Source organism: Taudactylus pleione, unplaced genomic scaffold, assembly GCF_031769625.1.
Source record: "Taudactylus pleione unplaced genomic scaffold, aTauple2 ptg000250l, whole genome shotgun sequence".
Classification (NCBI taxonomy): Eukaryota; Metazoa; Chordata; class Amphibia; order Anura; family Myobatrachidae; genus Taudactylus; species Taudactylus pleione.
This window is the reverse complement of record NW_028284652.1, coordinates 9,223,170-9,246,123: the sequence shown is the minus strand read 5'-3', so window position 1 is coordinate 9,246,123 and position 22,954 is coordinate 9,223,170. Positions and strand designations below refer to the sequence as shown.

The 22,954-nt window shown below is 46.0% G+C and overlaps 1 protein-coding gene across 4 annotated transcripts in view; it reads right to left on the bottom strand.

Annotated features, from left to right (window-relative positions):
• Positions 1-22,954, bottom strand: part of PLCB3 (phospholipase C beta 3) — a 138,828-nt gene that overhangs the window by 18,182 nt on the left and 97,692 nt on the right. For all 4 annotated transcript variants that reach the window (XM_088480082.1, XM_088480081.1, XM_088480084.1 and 1 more), the window contains exons 7-19: positions 18,226-18,301; positions 13,892-13,992; positions 13,074-13,240; positions 12,270-12,416; positions 11,578-11,735; positions 11,410-11,492; positions 11,180-11,264; positions 9,528-9,699; positions 8,664-8,768; positions 8,516-8,580; positions 8,345-8,441; positions 5,027-5,111; positions 4,125-4,249 (exon numbers count right to left, since the gene is read on the bottom strand). In XM_088480082.1, coding sequence (XP_088336208.1) covers positions 4,125-4,249; positions 5,027-5,111; positions 8,345-8,441; positions 8,516-8,580; positions 8,664-8,768; positions 9,528-9,699; positions 11,180-11,264; positions 11,410-11,492; positions 11,578-11,735; positions 12,270-12,416; positions 13,074-13,240; positions 13,892-13,992; positions 18,226-18,301 — 1,466 coding nt within the window. The remainder of the gene's footprint in view (positions 1-4,124; positions 4,250-5,026; positions 5,112-8,344; positions 8,442-8,515; positions 8,581-8,663; positions 8,769-9,527; positions 9,700-11,179; positions 11,265-11,409; positions 11,493-11,577; positions 11,736-12,269; positions 12,417-13,073; positions 13,241-13,891; positions 13,993-18,225; positions 18,302-22,954) is intronic.

The following is a 22,954-nucleotide window of genomic DNA, read 5'->3' as shown; positions in this document are numbered from 1 at the left end:
GCACACAAGCAGCACAATGATACCTGCAATATCTCTCAGTGTTATTTTACAATGGAAAATCTATATATACAACTGAATAACTTGAATGTCACCTTTGTAAGATATTTTATCTCCAAACTAAAAGCAAATTTACATATGTACATATATTATATATATTAACATTACTTATTAACCTTTATTTATATTGTGCCAGCAAATTCCATTGTGCTTTACCATTGGTACATATGTGTGACAACTAGTTTTCAATGTAATGCAGCCCCACTGATCCCCATCATTCTGGAGCTAGGTTTGTGGTACGACAGTGCCAGCTCTCGCCAATAATCAGCACTGGCTCAAGGTCAGGGTAACTGCATTTTCCCCAAATGTTCAAGGATTCAATGAGCAAATCAATGAATTGAACAGATCAGCCTCCATCTGGCTTTCCTTGAAACAATGTTATATGTTAGTTATAGCTTTTTACCGCACACAATATTAACAAGAGGTGGCAGCAAAGCCAGATCTGGGGCCCAGATATAGAAAAAAGGGTTTGGCGCATTGATTAAGCTGCAGGTAATAGCGCTTGGCATATGCCACATTCATTTGTACGAATTTGGGGCCTGATTCAGAGCCGCTCGTTAGAAGCGATCGCTCGCACGATGTGTATGCAAATTGAATAAGCAGTGCTACCGCACAGCAATTCATTAGCACGCCCAGTATTTCTTAGAGAGCGATCACATAGTGTATGCAGACACCCACCAGCCTGTTTTAAGACACTCACTTGTGCACGTCATGTCCAGGAAGTGTATGCAACCATCAGTACATCGGATACTATCGCAGTGCTTGAGGTTGTCCATACCCTGTCGTAAGCACTGCGAGCACTTCAGTGTGAAAACAAGCCAGGTGACGTGTACTATGATGCTGTCTTATAATTATGCACACCTCTAAAACGCAGTTGAGATGCTCAGGCACGCCTGCGTTTGCACCTCCACTCCCCCGTTTGAAAAGGCCAGCCCCTGTTACCACCTACAAGAGGCTTCCCCTGTCACTCACTGTGCTGGGTTGTCTATGCGCAGCGAGAGACTGCATTGTGAACTTTCGCTAAGGTATGCGCACGTGCATTGTGGTGCACAATGCATACACACTGCATACCATCGACAGCAGCGAGAGTATGCATCTTAGCGAGCGGGTCTGAATGAACTCCTTGGTCCGCTCCAGAATTGGGAAAAAAAAAAAGAGAAGAAAGAGGAAAAGTCTGTATAATATGGATAGCAGTGTGGATACCTTTTCATAAGGGTTGGATTTTGGGACAGTCCCTCCTAATGTAGGACAGAGTGCTTTCCAGACAGCATCCTCTCAACCATATGTAGGGACAGTGAGGGAACATCACCCAACGTCTTATTGGGCTTATTCTGAGTTGCACAGATCTCTCTTCACAGACGCAGTGAGTTTTTGCCTATAGGCAGAAGTGACTTATGCGTATGTCCATCCTCGGGATCTGACATTCTGTGAAATATGGCACCACCCTGACTTGTGGGAGTATCATGGGAGTATCATGAGCATGCATCAAAAGCTTAATGCGATTCTGAGTGGTGTGTATGGGGACGGGAGGCCTGTTTCTGATAGAGCTCTTACACCAAGCCTGGGGCTGGTGCAAGTGACAATGCCAATGCGGACAGTTGCGGTGATTGGCATAAAATCAATGGGCGCCGTGGTTCTCCGTGTGCGCACACAAGGATCCTCGCATTAGTTTTACAGATGCTGTGTTAGCATAAAGTAGTATAACAGTCACCCGCAGCTGCCCCCAGCTACAGCCACCTGGGGATAAATGTAATAGGTTGCGATCTTCCAATGCTGCAGCGATTTATACAAATCTCCCCGGATTTTTAAACTGACAATCATTTTAAAGGCTAAACCAGCTTGGTTTCAAATTAGAACTGAAGTACTGATTAATGGAGTACCAACTTAATTTAATAAATACATCAAGTGGTTCATTCTATAGATAGTTAAAATAACAAACACAAATCATTTTATCACCCGTTCTTATAGATAGAAAGTCTTCCGTTATCAGTTTGTTCAGGTTTTTCACCAAGAGTTAAAAAAAGAAAGTCTTATTAAAATTTGGGAATTCAATCCGATATTGCTTAGTTCTACGTTTTGAAGGATAAAAGTTTCATCAGTTTAATATAATTTCAAAATGTAAAAATAATCTTTTAAGAAATCAGTTCATGAGTCTAAAAGCTGGAAAAGACAAAAGGAGGAATTCAATTAGCTGTGGTAATTTACTGAGGCTAATCAATCCCCGGGGGCTACTCAATTAGCCCCGAAGCCAGCAATTAACTGGGATTTTTTTTTCATCTGCCTGAATCCCCGTTAAGCAGTCCAGTTTTCCCGATCGCGGACGAGAAAACATATAGGCCTGTGACCCTATAATGAATCCTATGTGTATTCGCCCAAAAAACGGATAATTTTTCTGGAGAATAATACGGGATCTAATTGAATTGCCTGAAGTAAAAAAAAATTATTGGGGCTAATTGAATTAACCCCCAAAATGTTGCATCAATAAATCGGCATGCTCAAGCAATACTCCATCATTCTAAAAAGGTTTATAAACATTGTAATATAAACAAAAGGATAGAGGAATATGGGGAATGGTACAAATTTATAGAAATGTCCTTCCTAGATTAGTAAATTAGGCTACTGACACACTGGCATTATAATTCTGTCTTTAATCTCATCTCTCTACATAAACAGATAAAAAAAACAGTGTACACAACAAGATTATATTTGGCACTTTAACAAACTATTAATTATGTGTACATCTAGCTGGCAGAGAGCACTCTCCTATACACATAATGAAGCAGCATCAGAGGTGGCCAAGAAAGGTTCCTACTACTGTATGTAAGTACTATAAGTGCAGCGTGCTGGGGTCACACACAAGCGCCCCCTACAAGCACTATTATTGGGAAAATGTATATTTATATCTGTTGGAGACTATTCTTTTTTCAGTATAATTTTGTGTATCTCTTACACATATGGGCAGTCATCACTTTTGTGGCCACCTGTGCTTCTCCTGTTTACAAGCAATGTATTAACTCCAGCCTATAGGGATAACAGAGATCCCACTATCTGCCTAGGTGTTTAGAATTGTTAGCAGTGGTATTCCTTGGTGCACCAGGGGTTAATTATCAGTATAAATGTGTATGGACTAGGGGCCTGATTCAGACCCACTCGCAAGCGGCTGTCCGCTCGCAAGTGGGTCGATGTTGTGCACTGCGCATGCGCACGACGGCGGTAAAGCTCCGTCGTGCGCATGCGCCAGACGCGACGAGCGAAGGAAAGTCCTTCGCTCGTTGTGTCTGATCAAAGGGGGCGTGCTGTCGATGTTGATTGACAGCACGCCCCCTTTGGTGGGCGTGCCTCCCTGACGGGGGCGTTCCCAAGGGAACGCCTACCGTCAGAAGCCGGCCCACTGACATCACTAGTGATGTCAGTGGGAGTGATTATGGCTCTGATAGAGCCAAAATCACTCCGGGCCTTGCGGTTGAAAACCTCAACCGCAGGCTCCGGCTCGCAGTTTCGATGGTCGCAATGGTCACGACCATCGCAGCCATCAAACTGCACGCTCGTATAGGCTGTGGGTGGTGACCCACAGCTATACGAGCGTCCAGGAGGACGCTCTAGAATTATGGAGGGCGGCCCTCATTCAGAGCGTGCGCTCTGCTCAGAGCGTACGGCTCTGAATGAGGGCCTAGGATCAGACAGAGATTTCTTTGTAAAAAAACAATTTGATTTGAATAAAATTGGAGAAAGTGTGCACTGATTTACTGGCTACTAAGAAAGTTTTAAGTATCTGTTCTGTTTATGCTGCACCATATGGAATAAGTGTGCACTGATTTATTACTTACTAAGAAAGTATAAACATTCATCTTCCATCTGCATTTACCAACATTCCCGAATGTGCTCCCACCTATTCCAATTACATTAATACAATATCACACTATCACAGCCTGCCTGGCAAACGTAATAAAGAATGTCATTCAATGTTGCAAATCAATATGAGATAGATATCAACCAGTCCCTAAACGTGGCAGCTAGCACTCATATTAAAGATCATGTGTATGTTATAATTAGGATTTTGGACTTACCCTGAGTTTGAAAGTTCAATGCCACCATCTGACATCCTGCATTCCAGAAAACCTGGGGCATGTAATTAGAAGAATCTACCCTCGTTCCTTTGGGGTAAATACGACTCAATTGTTTCTTGTTATATCTGATAGAGGAGAAGTCAGGGGAAAAAAGTGGAAAGAAAAGAGCGGAGGCACTGGGGCTGTGTAATAAAAGTGAATTGGGGCAGGCGACAGGGCTGTATGGCACGGGGAGGGGGGAGGAATGAGACATAGGGGTCTATTTACTAAGCAGTGTTAGGAAAAGTGAAGAGTGAAAAGTGATAAGGTGCCATCCAATCAGCTCCCAACTGTCATTTTTCAAACACAGCCTGTGATATGACAGTTAGGAATTGATTGGTTGGCACCTTATCACTTTTCACTCCTCCTAACACTGCTTAGTAAATAGACCCCATAAAACTAAGGCAAACACAGAAAGACACGGAGGACCACAAGTGGCTGAGACAAGACAACAAGAGCTCACACTGATTGCTAACCCGAAAGGGAGAGAAAGACTGACAGTCACATACTGGATGAAACGAAAGAGAGAAATGGAGAGAAGAGGCAGAAATAAAGTTAGTTAAAAGTGACTGATTAGAGAGGAAACGCAAAACTGGCCGCTCTAAAGGAGACAATATAGCAATGAGGGTGTACCGGTTTCCTTTATAAATCGGGGGGTGCAGCAGTGGGCATCCCTATGGTACCTCCTAGTCAATGAATGAAAATAAGTTCACTAGAAATCAGTGACATCACTGCTGTACCTTCTGTGCTTTACAGTACCTCAAAGAGGTCACCAGGAATTCATAGGTAGTCTCATGAACATCAGTGCAAACCACAAAATGGCTGCTTCCACTGTGTTCAGACATACGTTTATGTAAGGATACTCCACAAACTCCATGGGAGATTTAGTAAGCTGCTCCAGTGCTTTAGTCTCAACAAAGGAAGACATTTCATAATATTTATTTCTCTCTGAGGGAGAATGAAGGGGATAGTACGAAAGCGAGGACGAATAATTCAGATAATATGAGGATGGGCAGAATGGGGCATAGGGCAAGATACACGGGTTATTAGAAGCATAATAGTGTAATAGAAAGAAGAATAGTAACGGAGAAAGAAACAAAGAAAATATATAAGATAACAGTTATTTTATCCACCAAGTAAAATACATTAAAAAATTTTCTTTTTTAGTAAAACAGCTCTAAATTATTTTAACTTAATTGTCTATATGTAAACTTATTGCGCCCATACATCAGCAATCAATTGGGGCAATTCTGCGTTTTGCAGATGATTTTGTAAAATAAATAAAATAAAAATGATTCACCGATTGCCGATTCTGACCAAAATGTGATTGGAATCTGTGAATAAGGTTGTCCAACATGTTGGATTTTGCTGACCAATTGCGGTTGTAGATTGGTACTGTGTGGTACCGATTAGCTAATGAGCCTTCTTTGATTGGCAAATCCATTCTTTGGTGAAGATGATCTGCAAATCCTGGTATATATCAGCAATGTATGAGTGCATATTGGTGGATTGGGGAATAGTTAAAATCGGGGAAAAAACACAGAATCGGTGAATTATTTATTGTGATTGCTGATGTACAATATGTGCCCCATACACCCTCTCCAATACTTATCACTGATCAACTTCATACCACTCTCACTTATTAAAAGACATGTAACACAATTTTATTATTATTTCTTAACAGTCTTTTATATAGTGCACACATAGGCCCTGATTCAGAGCCGGATGCTCTGACCAGAGCGCTCGCTCTGAATCAGGGCCCACCTCCATAATTATGGAGCGTCCTCCTGGACGCTCGTATAGCTGTGGGTCACCACTCACAGCATATACGAGCGTGCAGGATGATGGTCGCGATGGTCTTGACCATCGCGACCATCACCACTGCGAGCCGAAGCCTGCGGTTGAGTTTCTCAACCGCAAGGCCCGGAGTGATTTTGGCTCTATCAGAGCCAAAATCACTCCCACTGACATCACTAGTGATGTCAGTGGGGCCGGCTTCTGACGGTAGGCGTTCCCTTGGGAACGCCCCCGTCTGGGAGGCACGCCCCCGGCACGCCCACCAAAGGGGGCATGCTGTCAATCAACATCGACAGCACGCCCCCTTTGATCAGACACAACGAGCGAAGGAAAGTCCTTCGCTCGTTGCGTCTCGCGCATGCGCACCATCGACCCACTTGCGAGCGGACAGCCGCTCGCGGGTGGGTCTGAATCAGGCCCATAGGGCCTAATTCAGAGATTTACACAAAGCCGCTATTTATGCAGATTGCGCGATTGTTTGCCATTACGCATGCGTGTAAACCGTACTGTGCACACGCAGCAATTGGTTCGGGACTGCGCTCGCACAGAGGATGCATTTGCAAAGTGAATGACAAGTAGTCAGCATTGGGGGAGGTAACAAGGGATGGTTAGGCAAATGCAGGCGTGTCTGACCGCTGTTACATGGGCGTGCATAAATTAGCCATTACAATCGCCTTCGCAGCATGAGAGCTCTCTGCGTGTCAGGAGAGCCGCAGTATTTGAGGCAGGTCAGACTTGACTTACAAGCTGTGTGGCTGTATCGATGTTACCGATGTTTACGTTGTTGTACGTTGTCGTACAAATATGGGAAGGCAGCAGTGGGCATCCCTATGGTACCTCCTAGTCAAGTCGCATTGCGACTTAGGACCGTATTCAATTAGCGGCGATATTATAGCCCGTTTTTTCGGCGATATCATTCCACCAGCTATAATTTATCGCCATTTTTTTGTGAAATACTGGAGAAAACTTTTCTCCATCTCAGACATTGACAAAAAAATAGCAAAATCCTTTTTTGGTTAAAAATGTGGGAATTTCTTTCACAACCCTTTGCACACCCCTCTCTAATGATACTTTACCCCAAAATGTTTTCGTAAGTTACATACATGGTAAAAAACGACCACTGAAATTTTGGGCAAAAAAAAAAAAGTTGTGAAAAATGTGTTTAATGTATTGTGTCTGGTATTTCTGGGGGCCTTAATGATGCGACAAGTCTTTTAAACATTGCACGTTGCTGGCGCAGGTGTTTTTTTTTAACGGTTTTAATAAAATGCCTGCACCAGCCACGTGCGATGTTTAAAACACTTGTCGCTTTCTTACGGCCCCCCGAAATACCAGACCCAATACATTAAACGCATTTTTCACGATTTTTTACGCAACTTATGGATTTGAGAGGGTGATAGATTTGATGGCATTAGAGACAGATTTGATGGAAGTGGTCCTCATGTTCGTTTTGCAGTCCATGAAATGCAAAAAGCATCCTAACCCCTACTCAGAGCTTGGACCTGGGCACTGCAGGAGTGTAATTACAGTACAGCAGCCAAAAGTAACAGAAAATAGTCATATTTTATAAATTACTTTAAGCAAACCTAAAATAAGAGCCTAATGGAGTAACTTAATAAAGTTTGTTTAGTCCAAATATAGCTGAATTATATTTGACATAATCACTTTTTCTAATGAATGGTACAAAGTACTAAATCTAAACAAAAACATGTACTTTGCAATATACTTATTATATTATTTACACGACTAATGATAAAATACAATACAGCTATTTTAAGCAGATCAACATCTGTAATTCAACGTATAGCAAATATTCCATTCACCACGCTCCCATGGATAGAGGCTCCACACATTGGGCCTGATACAGAGATGTACGCCATTCGGATATTCACGCAGTTGAGCAATTATGAGCCGTCGGGGTCGCATTGCGCAAGCATCAAGGTACATTACCGTAGTCGCTTGCAGCAACTATTCATTCAAAAAGCGATTGACAGTTAGAGGTCGTTTGGGAGAGGTAACGGGGAGTGGTGGCAAAAAAAGCAGGCATGTCCCGGCCATTACCGGGGAGTGACATAGCCCACGCCTGTGATCCCATATGCAGATAAAGAGGTTCTGACCTCCCAATTTAAGCGGGCATTCTGTACGACAATAGGGCTTACTCAGATGGCCGATTATGCTATGGGATGGCGGCTGCGTATTTGTACACAGTTGCTTGAATTTGCGATGTGGGCGTCTCAGTACATATCCGGTGTATACAAAATTTGCATATTTGCGCACATCCACTGCGTACGAGATGGCCGCTGCAAACATCCCTGAATCAGGGCCATTGTCTCTGCCCCCGTACAGCAGCACTCGCCCACTTGTTTCATCCCTAGGTTACTCACTGTTGGCTACATCAAATGACTTGAACTTAACAGGTTCCACGTAATTAACAAGAGTGGACATTTCTTCTGTGGCACTGACCTCACTGCTTGCAGTGCCCTGAAAGACAAAAGGTCAGACATTGGCAGAGCTGTAGTAAATGGCCCTTGGTGTTTTCTGGCAGCAGGACTTACTTCATCAGACTTTTTAGGATCAGACGGCTCTTCATCCTCCTCCTCCTCACTATAAGCATCACGGTCTGAGAAAGGTATAATAAGGGTAAGGCAAGTACATCATATATACATTATTATTATCACTACAGTACCACAGTAGTAATCTCACCTATAGACTTGCGTGGCTCCACACACTTAGGAATCCTCTCCTCCATTTTTTCATCCCCATTGGAAAGTGTCAGCGATACATCAGCTGAGTCAGATATCAGTGCTCCTGCACATGGAACATGTCATTAGGAGGAAGAAAGCATATACACAGGTGCAACAATCGTATTACAATTACAGTTACAATTACAGCCATTTCTCTTAGACAAACATGCTGCAAATATACAGTACGTTCCACAATATACAGGGGCATCAAGTCTTAGGTTGCACATGGATAATGCACTGCAGCTCTCTGCTTTCTCAGGCAGCAGGTGGAGAATGGCAGCGCCTGGAGAGATATAGGCTATGGTAGATAAAGAGATCATTGCCTCTTCTTTATTTTAAAATCTCATAATGAAGAAAATAAATGTTTTAAATCTCTGATATTATTCTTCTGCCCTATATCTATAAAGAGCTTCCGTCACCTACAGAGGGAGGCGGCAGCCATTTTGTGAGCTAGACCTAAATTTATGAGAGTGCAATCTATAAGCCCAGGATACTGGCTGTCTGCCATGTTCTATTAAATATAAAAGTAACAGCCAGAACTAGGAGATATGTTACAGCCTGTAAGGAATATCTTCTTTCTACTAGGGAACACCTGAAATGTTATCAGCTGGGATATAGTACTTATAATGATTTGATAGACTTCTACTGTAAAGGGAGACTACCGTGAAAACAATTAAACCTGAGACTTTTTTACATGAAATATTTTTGTAAATAATTTTGTTATAACATTTTGAGGATCATGTTCCTTTATGTCTGGTCCAAAAAACAAATGCTGAAAGCTGCACATACTATACCCCTGACATGTAGGATCCCTGTCACATACCCACTGCAGGAGACTCGCTCACACTGGAAGAGTCACTGTAAGTGTTGGACGGCTGCTCGCTGACTCTTCTCTTGACGCTGCCCTTCCCCCCTCCCCGATGCCTCTTCTTATTCTTCACTAGAATCCTCCCCATGAGTTCCTGGGGGCTTGGGAGAGCCACACCCGGCTGAAGCTGGTGACCAAAAGAGTGACATTTTAAGTATGCAATAGGTATGGAAGTTAAAGGTTATAGCAATGCAGGGGTTTGTGAAGGATTGGGATGGAGGCTGGAGCTGAGGAGGTACAGTAAGCAATGCAGGGGTTTGTGAAGGATTGGGATGGAGGCATGAGCTGAGGAGGTACAGTAAGCAATGCAGGGGTTGGTGAAGGATTGGGATGGAGGCATGAGCTGAGGCGGTCCAGTAAGCCAAGCCTTTTGGAGTTGAGAAGTGGAAGAAGCAAACCACAGGCAGGGACAGTAGTGCTGACCACAAATGTGGCCACCCTGTAGCTAACCGTCCAATTTTGCGGCTCATGTGGATGCCCCAATTGAGCAAGAGTCACTTAATTGGCAGTTGGGCCAAGTGTCCGAAACACATCGTGGACCACTGTGTCTTTAAGTGCAACTGGAGTACTAAATAATATACCGGGCCACATTTATGAAGACCAAAGTGGCTGAAGAGCATCACAACACGCTTGCTGTGCGCTTCAATTTGTGCTAAAGTGCATAAGTTTGCCAAGATGGCAGCAATATGCAAGGGCAAAATGTTGAGACAGCAGTTGGAAAGGGTGGAGTGAGAGTCTTCCTGGCAAATTACGGAGAAGGCATACTGCAGTACCTTGCTTGGTGGAGCAGCGCAGAAACAATATTTCATATAGCAAGGTGTGGATACAGATTTGAGATGTAGGGGAGGAAAGGACACATTTTTAGTGGCATCCTTGTTGTGTAGAGGTGAATGCCCATTTCTGCTCCACCTAAGGGCTTGATTTTTGCACCAGCCCTGAGCTGGTACAGATTGGGTGTTCTCTCATACTGTCAGTGGACTTATTTTGCAGCTGACAGTTTCAGCTCCGTAAAAATGCAGGTTTCTCAGTGCACATTGTCTAATTTCAAGCAACGTTTCTAACACACAAAAGAGCCACACATAATAAATGTAGCCATGATGTCTCTTTACTAATGATTCATTTAAACCCTTTGAGGCTAACCTGGGCAGTGGTTATAGAGTGGTAGGATTTAGCTTTAAACTTTTGTACAGTGCACCTCTTCAGATTGTGCGGGAAGACCTTCTAGACTATTGCATGTTGTATTGCGCACTGTAAGGGAGGACATCATTTACCAACAAGCTTTACAATGATACTATGGATTCTGAAAGGAACATAAACGGGCATCATGGTCTTTGGTGACACATGCTGTGATATCAGGTCAATTATATAATATGACTTACAACAGTAAAACCGTGTGGTAAACATTAGACTGAGGGGCTTGAAAATGGTAAAATAGGGATGTAAGTGGTCCCCAGAGAGAGAATTGTGTCCATTGAGGGCATATGTGAGAGTGTGGAGGGAAATATGGAGTAGGCAGATGTGCTTGTACTGAAAGAGGAAAATAACAACAGGAGAATGAATGGAAAAGAACAGATAGAAGCTGAATTAATAATAAAAGGTCTCCTCACAGGATATTTCTCCAGGGGTTCGATTAAGAGCGCGTCTCCAAAGATGTTCCTACAATATTCAGCCATCTTAGCTTGTTGCTTTGCACTGCAGAATTGATTGAGTGAAAAAAAAAATTCACAAAGGAGGGAATACAGGGCAATAATTAAGTGTGTGATGATAAATCGCTGAACAAAAAGTAATGAGGAAAACAAAAGAGAACGAACTGGAATAGTATTAGTCTAGTACTTACGAGTCAACATGATTTTCAAATGATAGAATGACTGGAAACTGGGAGGTTTTGAAGGCGCTTTCTGCTATTGCTTCAATGACTTCCTGTTTGTGAGAGGAGACAATTACAATCTGACTTATCAGAGGGTAACACAACATACCATTCTCAGCTATGGCACTTATTTAGTACCTTGAACGGTATCTCAGTGGTCATGGTGAAACCATGGGTAATGAAGGGCTCTTCATCTTGGGGGCGTCCCTTCCAGCAGTCCAGCTCAATACAGCGGCAGCCTGTGAGCAGCACCTGTCTGTACATCTCCACGGAGGAGTTACCAGTCAGCTGTCCGGCTGCACAACATGAGTCGCAGAGAGGGAGCGAGAAAGGAAGAGAGGTCACATATAGGCGGAGTAGGGGAGAAATAAGCACAAGGTTACATACTAATATTAATCATGGTAAAATCATTATGGCAACTGACATACTGGCCATCACCTCTGCATCACTATACGATATATTGTGCAACTATACGGCCTGCGACCAATCTGCAGGACCAATGTATAGTATGTACACCCAGTGATTGTCAATTTACTTAAGAAATCTTTCCGATACTAAATAATTGTTCAATTAGAGGATGGAGTTCATATAATGGGGGTGATTTACTTATATGTAAGCTACAACTCCAATTAAAAGTGTTAAAGGGACCACAATGGCCGCTCTCAGTAAATCTACTTCACTGATTTTGCTGTTTAATATGATAATCTGTGAATAATATGAACATGCTGTCTATGCTTTTCATTTACAGTACATACAAAATCAGAGGCCCAGCTCAGTGCTAGAACAGGATACAGCCACACATCTATGTGCGTGTCCCACGGACGTCTTACCGGTGAGGTAGGTGTTGTGGGAGGAATTGATAAAGTAACTGGTGAGCGGTTGCGTCATATCATCACTCAGGTCAAGAGCCTCCGGGGGGACAATGCTGTTCTCATCCCCAGCCAGAAAGCGGCTAAAGCCTTCCATGGACATCTGGTCTGGAAAGGAGAGAAAAAGTTTAGACAAATTAATATATAACCTTACCTAGAGATGCCACTGCGGGGAGCAGGTAACTTTGGTATACTTTAGAATGTAAGCTCTCACGAGCAGGACCCTCATCCCTCATGTGCTTTTCCTCCCTTACTTATACTATCATGTACTCCTAACTCCCCAATTGGCACCTATCACTTGGTTGCCTATGTCCTGCTGCTTGTGGTATGCAGCAATGTTTATAAACCATGTCCCTGTCCTGCATTGTTTTGTACTACTATTACTGTTTTTTCTTGTGTGCTCATTTATGTACTGTGTAAGGCGCTGCAGAACCTTTGTGGCGCCATATAAATAAAGGATAATAATAATATCTGCAACTGGCACATATGGCAATGCAGGGTTACCATAAAGGTAGGAGAGGGAAGGGGGGCTGAGGTAAGCCTATCGTATTTGGAAGTCCTAGACACCCCCATAGGGTGTGGAACAGCCCGCCGATGACATTCTTAGGCCCTATCGTAATGTCGCCACAGCTTCATATTGCTATGGCCTTGGGCCTTTCTGAGGTATTTTAATTCCAAATATGTGATCCTTGGGAAGTACAGTATTCCTTACTTGTAAAATAATCATCAGCAATTTCCTATGTGCTCTTCAGTTTCCTGACTTACCCCGCTGCAGAAATTGTTTGTTGGGCTCGTACTTCTCAATAAGCTGGCGCACCTGGTCCCTATTTAGTGGAGGGAAAAGGATCTCATTGAGTCGTGGATCCCTCTGCTTCTGGTTTAGGAATTCCATCAATTGCTCCAGATTTAAGTAAGGTTTCCCTTTAGCTCCTCTACAATAAGAAGTAGAGAAAAGAGACAGAAAGCAATGACAAGATGGAAGTACAAAGAGACTTTACAGCAAATAAAAGGAGTGAGCATGAATAGTGTGCCCTTGTTGGTTTCATACATTTACGTACATGTAGGAAGTTTGCTATCTGCATATTTTCTCTTTGCTTGAAAAATAATAAAAGTGGGAACAATGCAGAGCAACAATGAGTCAAATATAGAATATAATGAGAGGAAAACACAAAGAAAAAAACAAAGTGAAGTGAATGGAGCATTAAAGAACTAGAAGGATTTAAAAAAGCACAGTTGATCATTACGCTGGCACTATAATATATATATATATCCATAAAGGTGATGAGAAGCACTAATAGAAGTAGTAATCTCCATGAAAGGAAGAGAAGGCATGAGAGGTGGGAGTCGGAACAAGGATGAGGAGAAAGAATTGGCGGATAATAAAATAAGGCAGATAATATGTAGAATAAATGCTGTATTTTCATTTCTAAAAGCTACAGAAAGTATTTAAAAAGTATTTAACATTATAAGATGTTAGTTATAAATAAAGGAAATCAATAATTTCACAATTATAGGTAGTAGTACAACAAAGGTTTATAATGGATAAATTAGAAGATGAAAGTATGAATGTGTAAATAACTCACAGCTCCAGTAGGATCTTATCAATATCCGGGCGAAGGCATAACTTATTGAGAAACCGCTCAAATATTTCAAAGGTGAACTCCTCCGGCTTGATGGACTCACTCTAAATAGAAGATAAAGGGTTTATGGTCTAAAGACTTGGCACTACACAGGAACAGCAGAAGGAAGGTAAGAGACATTTAAAACTGATCACAAATATATTTTACTGATAAGAAAGGGAAAACTGTCATATCACGTGGTCTCAGGAGACCAATCAATGTTCACAAACTCAGAGTCAACTATCTGGCCCTGAGCACATGGACACTCTCCTCAAGGACCTTGCAGAGGGTGATACAGCTGTGGCTGATCTGTAGCATAAGCCCCCAAGCCATGATATCAGGGTCACACATTCACAGGAGGAGTACATCTCTGTTTTAGCCATATAAGCAATGGGCGGCAACTAACATCCAAGCAAGTGATTACTACATTCCAAAGCCCAACCTTGGGCGGATCTTGGGGTCCTCTGAAAAAGATCTGTTGGACTTGTGAGAAAATTACAAGCTGACCCTCTATGGCACAGAGGCAGGGGTGTGCTAATGTATTCATGGACATTTCAGTAGACCTATCCTTTCCCCCTGACCTAGGCCGATTCCTCAGATCTAAGGGAAGGTCAGAGCAGAACATCTTCATGTCCATGGATCAGGCAGGCCTATTGTGTGGTGGTGGCGGTAACAGTCATCTCTGAGCTCAAAGCACACTGATCCAATGTGGTCAGTCCTCCTTGTGTAGTGCCGTATGGGGCACAGGGCCTGATTCAGCAAACGAGAGAACGCACGTTACGAGCCGATGTTTGCGATCTGTGCATGCGTATTCATCGCGTGTATGCGAACAGGTTGCTGAGTATGGTAAGGGCTCTCTCAGAGTACGCAGGGAGCCCGCAGAGACCTCCGATGTTGATTGACAGGAAGTGCCATTTGTTGGTGGTGACAGGGGGGTGGTCGGCCGAACGCAGGCGTGCCTGTGCATTCGCACACCATTACAGGGGCATGCATAAATTAATCTCAGAGGCACCGCACGCAGCCGGGCACCTCTCTGCGTGCAGTGATCTCTCAAGTCCTGTGGCAGATTCAGGTCTACCATTAGCTTACATGCAGCTTCGATGGCACTCGATGTTCACGCTGTCAATCACGGCATAAGTGGGCAGCTTTATGTTTTGTTGGGTGTCTGCTTCTTGTGCTGCGGCCTCCATGTGTATGCATTTATTAGCATATTCTCGCAGCGGCTGGGTGCGTTCGTCTGCTAGCATGCGTTCCTTGCTGAATCAGGCCCACAGACAGGATTGTAGAGCAGCCATCTGGTGCCCTTGTGCACCTATTCCTAATTTACAAAGTGTACAGTACTACCATTATGGTGGAGTCATTGTATGTGTTTTCTAATGCCCAGTGTAAGATGTATCAAACCTTCTAAAGAGTGGAAAAATAATAATAATAATAATAATAATAAATGATAGGTAGAAGCTGATTAGTTGCTATGAGCAGGTCAGGACTGCCCATCTGGCACTTCTGGCAAATGCCAGAAGGGCAGATGGGCCGGTCCAGCTGCAAACCCTGGTCAAGCAGCTCCTGGCGCTCTGCTCGCCCGGGACCCTGAAAGACGGGGCCAAGCACCCATGACTCATGGCACACCTCATGAGATGTGGCAATGCCCCCTTTAAGTGAGGCCATGCCCCTTTTGCTGTGCACGCATCAGGGGGACTGCCAGGGCCCAGTCTGTTCCTGGCTATGGGTAACTTTTCCACACTTTAGAAAGTTTGATTCATTTGCCCCCCAGCCTCCTAGATGTAATATAACCCAATGTCTATGTCCATTTACAGCCTCTGAGAAAGGGATTTAATGGTAAGTACAAATATACCTTTATTTACATTCATCCGTCAAGTTCCTCAAAAACAATAATTAAACTCCCGTTACGGCAAACTGTTATGATGGTATAAACATGTGTCACATTGGGAAGACCTAATAAAACATACTATCTTTTGGACTCATACACCATTTCAATTTATAGTGTATTTTGTCTAATAGGACACCCTTATACCTTTATATCTGTTCAAGTAAAGTAAAACAGCTGCATTGTGCTCTTTGGCTACAAGAGGGCAGTAAAGAGTCTATTAAAGAAGTGAATTCCACACTGCTGCACAATGACTGCAATAAACAATGTTGGAATCGGTACGTAATGCCGGCTGTAGGGATGCCTCCTGTCAGAATACCGACAGCAGCATCCCGATAGGGGTCGGGTAAGTATACTTACCCTCCTCCCTTCCCCCCTAACCCTAACCCTCCATTAGTGTAGCCTAACCCTAACCCTCCCCACCCTGCACCCTAACCCTCCCCATTAATGCCTAAACCTAAGTCTCCCCCCTTAGTGCCTAACCCCGCTACGCTCCCTAAACCTCCCGCCCCCCCCTCCCCGCACGCGCGGCTAAAGTTAAGGGCACCCCAGACTCGCCAGCCTCGTTTGGTCTGGCGTCCTTTGGAGTTCCGGCGCCGGGATTAAGATAGGCGTCAGTATTTCGACGTCTATCTTAAGTCCCTTGTCGGGATTCCCTGTCGGTATTGAGACCGGTGGCATCGCGGCCGCCTATCTCATAACTATATCCCACAATGTTAATGGAGGTGATTCTTCTGAGTTGGGAGCAAAGCAAAAAAAGGGAGTAACTATGCATCTGGGCAAAACCATGCTGCACTGCGGGAAAGGAAGATTTAACATGCAGAGAGATTTAGACTTGGTAGGTGCGTGTTCTAGCTCGAATCTAAATTGCAGTATAAAAATAAAGCTATCCAGCATCTGTGGGCTACATGCAACAGCAGCCAGTATTTACCCTGCATGCAATTTAAAAGTGTGTGTACCCTTTGCATTGTAACATAGTTTGCCCAGGTACAAAGTTACTCATTTTATTGCTGTCCAAACTCTAAATTACAAAATGAAAAGGCTAAAATTTAAACCAGATGCTCTACTCTCCTATACTAGGCTTCAATAAAGACAGTGAGGGTAACTTCCACAGAGTAAAAGAAAGTGTGGTGAGGAGGAGGTGTGATACTTAGGTAACAGCTTTGTGTGGGAAGGTGGTAGTTTGGCAGATGCAGAGTGAATCCTGATGTATGCGTTGACCAGGGAATGGATTGCTGCCAGGGGCATTTCTAGAGAGGAGGGGGCCTGTGTGCAGTCTCCGACACTGGCCCCCTCCTCTCTGTATGGCGGCCGGCTGCGCACTGAGCTGTGCACGGCCAGCGCCGGAGTTATAAACTCTGGGCACTAGAGTGCACCTAGAGTCTATAAAGTACGCGCTGGTCATCGGAAAAATGGCCACGGCTGCCATTTTCTTTGTACTGCGCATGTGCAAACAACGGGGAAATGGGCGTGGCGGTCATTTTCCAGTCATTTTTACAGCCCCGGACACCCGCACCGACGTGGGACTCCAGAGAGGTAAGTAATACTATGGGTGCAGGGTGTGCAGCCCCCCTGGACCCAGGGGCACATGTGCCCCGCACACCCTGCACCCATTATAAATACGCCCCTGGTTGCTGCTATCTCCAGTCAGGTTCATTTTTGAACACTTTTTGCAGAAAAAAAAATACTAAGGTCGTTTGTGAGTTTGTTTTTGCAAGTTCGCGCAGAGATTTTGGAGAGCATATGGGTTGTTTTTTAAAGTTTGTCCAAAAGACAGGTAAACATAGGCCATATACAGCTGGAAGTGCACACAGGCTGCCAGTGTGCTCATGTGTGCATTGGAAAATGGAGTAATTAGAGGCCTAAAACCAACAAACACACATGAATAACACACAGCCATTTTATCCCTCACTAAGGTTGGGTACACACCTAAACAACCAGCAATTGTGCCAATGTGCAGGGCGATTTGCCTTCACTCTGGACATCACATGATTGCCGGTACACTTAAAAGATTTACTGAACGATGGAACAATCACTATTCAGTCCTTCATTAATAGGATCATGATGCGATATCATGTGATTGACTGTGCAGCACGGCCAATCACACGATATTGCATGCGACCGCGGGAGTGCGCAAATCGGGCATACACACTGTATGATATGCCCGATCTGTTGTTCTGATTTAGCCAAATCGGGAAGATATCGTTCAGGTGTGTACCCAGCCTAACTTGTATTGTTCACACAGAGTCAAGCAATCTTTACATAACAGTAATACAGCAAAGTTACTTTAATAAGGAAGTTGGGTCATAGGGACTCAGATGAGCAATGTTTGGATGTGCGTGTGAGAGAGTGCTGTGTGCCCACAATGAGACTGATACACAATAGTAATGCGACTGCAAGACCCGGTTGTTACCCGGTTAAAGTTCAGGCCACAGGACTCAAGTGCAGTCTCCACTCTCTTCTTGTCAGCTGCAAACATCTTTAGGATGCTGGAAAAGACCAAAAGAAGAGCGCAGAGGTAAAACACATATATAAGTTGTCTGAGAAAAATAATATGAGATATGGTAAGAACTTACCCTTGTTATCTCTATTTCTACGAAGTCCATAGGGTTCCACAGGATCCCTTGGGGTATAGGTGTGACGTCAGTCGCAGGGCACCAAAGAGTTAAGCTTTCAGCCTCCCAGGATGCACTAGGTCCCCCTCCTATATCCCGCCCCCGAGCCAAGGCACCTCAGTTAGTTACCAAGCCATAGGCCGGAGGAGGAGAAGGAAGAGAGAGAACAAAGATCTGGACACATACAAGAATCACATTCTCACCAGAGGGAGACGGAAAACCGGTGACCAGAGCAAAGCCCATCTGCAGCACAGGTGCGACAGGGCGGGAGTCCTGTGGAACCCTATGGACTTCGTAGAAATAGAGATAACAAGGGTAAGTTCTTACCATATCTCATATTTTCTACTTCAGGGTCCATAGGGTATCCACAGGATACCTTGGGGATGTCCCAAAGCAGTATCCTTTAAGGGTGGGGACGCTCCTGTGCAGAAAGGAGAATCCGCCGCTTGAAGGAAGCATCCTGAGAGGCGAAGGTGTCAAACCTGTAATACCTCACGAAGGTATGGACAGAGGACCACATAGCAGCCTTGCAGATCTGGACTGCAGAGGCACCACGTCGAGCTGCCCACGAAGGACCCACAGACCTAGTGGAATGAGCCTTCAGAGAAGGAGGAACCGGTAGGCCTTCATGAAGATAAGCTTCAGAAATAGCCATACGGATCCAGGCTGCCAAAGTTTGCTTTGAAGCAGGCCAACCCTTTTTACGGAAGCCATAGAGGACAAACAAAGCGTCCGACTTCCTAAACGAAGAAGTGCGGTCAACATAAGTCCTTAAGGCCCGCACAACATCCAAAGAGGCCTCACCAACGGAAAGACCCGGTGAGTTAAAGGCCGGAACAACGATTTCCTCGTTAACATGAAACTGGGAAACAACTTTGGGAAGAAACTCGGGCCGAGTGCGGAGTACTGCCCTGTTCCCATGAAAAACCAAGAAAGGGGGTCTACAAGAAAGAGCCCCTAACTCAGAAACACGTCTGGCCGAAGCAATAGCCAGAAGGAAAACAGTCTTAGCTGTTAGCCATTTAAGATCCACTGATCCCAGTGGTTCAAACGGCGGTCCTTGGAGAGCCCTCAGGACCACAGCCAAAACCCAAGGCGCCACAGGTGGAACAAAGGGCGGCTGAATGCGGACAACACCTTGCATAAAGGTGCGCACATCCGGGATTGTAGCAATCCTACGGTGAAACCAGACAGACAGGGCCGAAACCTGTACCTTCAAAGAAGCAAGGCGAAGCCCATGATCTAGTCCCGCTTGCAGGAAGGCGAGAATCCGAGACAGACGAAACTCCCGCGGTGCATAACCTCTCGGTCGACACCACTGGAAGAACGTATGCCACACGCGATGGTATATCCTCGCGGAAGACGGTTTCCGAGCTCGCAACATGGTACGCACCACAGAGCTGGAAAACCCCCGGGACCTCAGCATGGCCGTCTCAACAGCCACGCCGTCAAAGACAGCCGAGTCAGGTCCGGGTGACGACAAGGACCCTGAGACAGGAGGTCCGGTCGTAGCGGCAACCGCAGAGGACTGTCCACGGACAGACCCTGAAGGTCTGAGAACCAGTGCCGTCTGGGCCACGCGGGAGCTATCAACAGGAGCGTCCCTCCTTCCTGTTTGAATTTCCGGATTACCCGTGGAAGAAGGGAGACCGGAGGGAACAGGTATGCGAACCGGAACGTCCACCGGACGGACAGAGCATCCACCAGAGACGCCCTTTCGTCTCTTGTTGTTGTGCCGGGACGCCATGAGGTCGATCTCTGAAAGACCCCATCTGTCCACCAGTAGTTGAAAAACGTCCGGGTGCAGGGACCATTCCCCCGGATGAACGTCCTGGCGACTTAGAAAGTCCGCCTCCCAATTGAGCACTCCCGGGATGAAGACCGCTGATATGGCCGGAAGATTGCGCTCCGCCCAAACCAGGATCCGAGACACCTCTACGAGAGCCGCCCGGCTTCGGGTTCCTCCTTGCCTGTTTATGTAGGCCACGGTGGTAGCGTTGTCCAACTGGACCTGTACCGGGCAACCCTGGAGAAACCGATGTGCCTGCTGGAGAGCATTGAAGACCGCACGGAGTTCCAAGATATTGATTGGAAGCTCCGCTTCTGTCGGCGTCCACCTGCCCTGGAACAGATGTGGACCCGAAACTGCTCCCCAGCCCCGAAGACTGGCGTCCGTTGTCAACAGGACCCAATTTGGAACCCAGAACGGACGTCCCTCGCTGAGGTGGGTCGTCTGTAACCACCAAGCAAGGGACAGGCGAACCTCCGGGGTGAACACAATCGTCTGGGACTTCAGAGACTGAGGCAGCCCGTTCCACTTTGACAGGATCAGGTGCTGCAGAGGTCTGGAGTGAAACTGGGCATATTCCACCATGTCAAACACCGACACCATGGAGCCCAGTAACCTCATCGCCGAGTGTAGAGACACCCGGCGGCTGTGCAGACAACTGCGCACCCTTGACTGTAAAGCAGAGATCTTTTCCTCCGTCACGAAGATCTTTTGCTGCCCCGAGTCCAATAAGGCTCCAAGATGCAGAATCCTCTGAGACGGGATTAGAGTGGACTTCTGCCAGTTGATTAGCCAGCCGTGCCGTTGCAGCAGGGCAATGGTCAGGTCCAAGTGGCGTAACAGGAGCTCTGGAGATCCCGCCACCAATAACAGGTCGTCCAAGTACGGCAACATGCGGACTCCCTACAGCCGCAGAGAAGCCGCCATGACCACCATCACCTTGGTGAAAACACGTGGTGCTGTCGCCAGGCCAAAAAGTAACGCCCGAAACTGGAAGTGGTCGCTGCGGATTGCAAACCTGAGGAACTGTTGATGGCGCAAAAGAATAGGGACATGCAGGTAAGCGTCCTGTATGTCCAATGACACCATGTAGTCCCCAGGTTCCAGCGCCAGAATGATGGACCGTAGGGTCTCCATCCGAAACTTCGGTACCCGCAAAGACTTGTTGAGTGCTTTGAGGTTGAGAATCGGACGATACGACCCATTGGGTTTCTGTACCAAAAAAAGATTTGAATAGAAACCCTGGCCCCTCTGGGAGAATGGAACAGACACTTTAACTCCAGCCGAACAGATACTATAACTCCAGCCTGGAGCATAGTGTGCAATACCTTCCGCAGCTACGTAGCCTGGTTCCGGTCTGATGGTAGACCCGTGGTGAAGAATCGAGCCGAGGGTCTGTGCCGGAAGGAGAGGGCGTACCCGTGGGAGACCACCTCCAGAACCCAAGTGTCTGTCGTAGTGACCGACCAACACTGGGCGAACTGCAGCAGGCGGCCTCCCACCCTGGGATCCTCCAAAGGGAGGCCCGGACCGTCAGGCCGCAGGCTTGTCATCTGGCTTGGGGGCCGGACGTCTGGTACTCCATGCCTGCTTCCGGGGCTTGACCGATTTCCTAGGGCCAGCCTGACGAGGAAACGACTGTGGTTTGGGCCTGCCCTGGGCCCTAGATGACCGAAAGGACGATGGTCCAGAACCAGAAGGAGCAGCGGCCGACGGGAGACAAGCCGATTTGGCTGCCGCCAGCGTGGCCACAATCTTATCCAGATCCGGACCGAAGAGAACTTCTCCGGTAAACGGCAACGCTTCCAGACCCTTCTTGGAATCTGCGTCCGCCTTCCAGGATCGCAGCCACAAGGTGCGACGAGCAGCTACCGCTGCTGAAGAAATTCTAGACACCAGAGTACTAATGTCTAGAGCCGCCTCGTTGATGTAGGTGGCCGAATCATGGAGATTGCCAATCAACTCCGCCTGTTCGGCCGGACAGTCGGAATCAAAAGAAGCCTCTAATGAATCCGCCCAGCGCTCCATCGCTCTGGCAACCCAGCAAATGGCCATAGCCGGCCGTGCTGCCCCCCCCCCCGCAAGGGAATAAGCGGACTTCAGGCAGATTTCCACCTTGCGGTCCGTAGCATCCTTAAGGGAGGACATGGATGGCATCGGCAATGTGGCACTACGGACAAGACGGGTCACGTGAGAATCCACCTGTGGAGGGGATTCCCACTTAGCAAAATAATTATCCGCGAACGGATAAGCCACCGCCAGGCGTCTCTGCGGCTGGTATCTTTTGCCAGGCTGTTTCCACGCCTCCTCTAAATGGTCCACCAACTGACCCGAAAGAGGAAAGACTGTGGCATCGCCCTTCACGTCTTTGAAAAAGGCATACTTAGACTTAGCCGCTGGGGGAACTTCGTCCTCAATCACCAAAGCTGTGCGGACCGCCCGAATAAGTCCAGGAATATATACTTTGAACTTAGCATCAGCGTCCTTAGTATGGAGAGGTTCCTGATCGTAAGGATCCAGAATCTCCCCATCATCAGACGTCCCTTCGTCATCCTCATAAGGAGCGGACAGAGACGCCACCGGCCGTTTATGAGGCCGCATCACAGACTCCCCTTGCAACACATCTGACAAGTGCTGTACAGAACTCGTCAGGGAGTTAACCCACGCTGGCTCCTGAGAAACCGGGAGCGGGGAAATAGGGAGACTGTGGGGTACCGCCAATTGTTGTGGGAAACCCT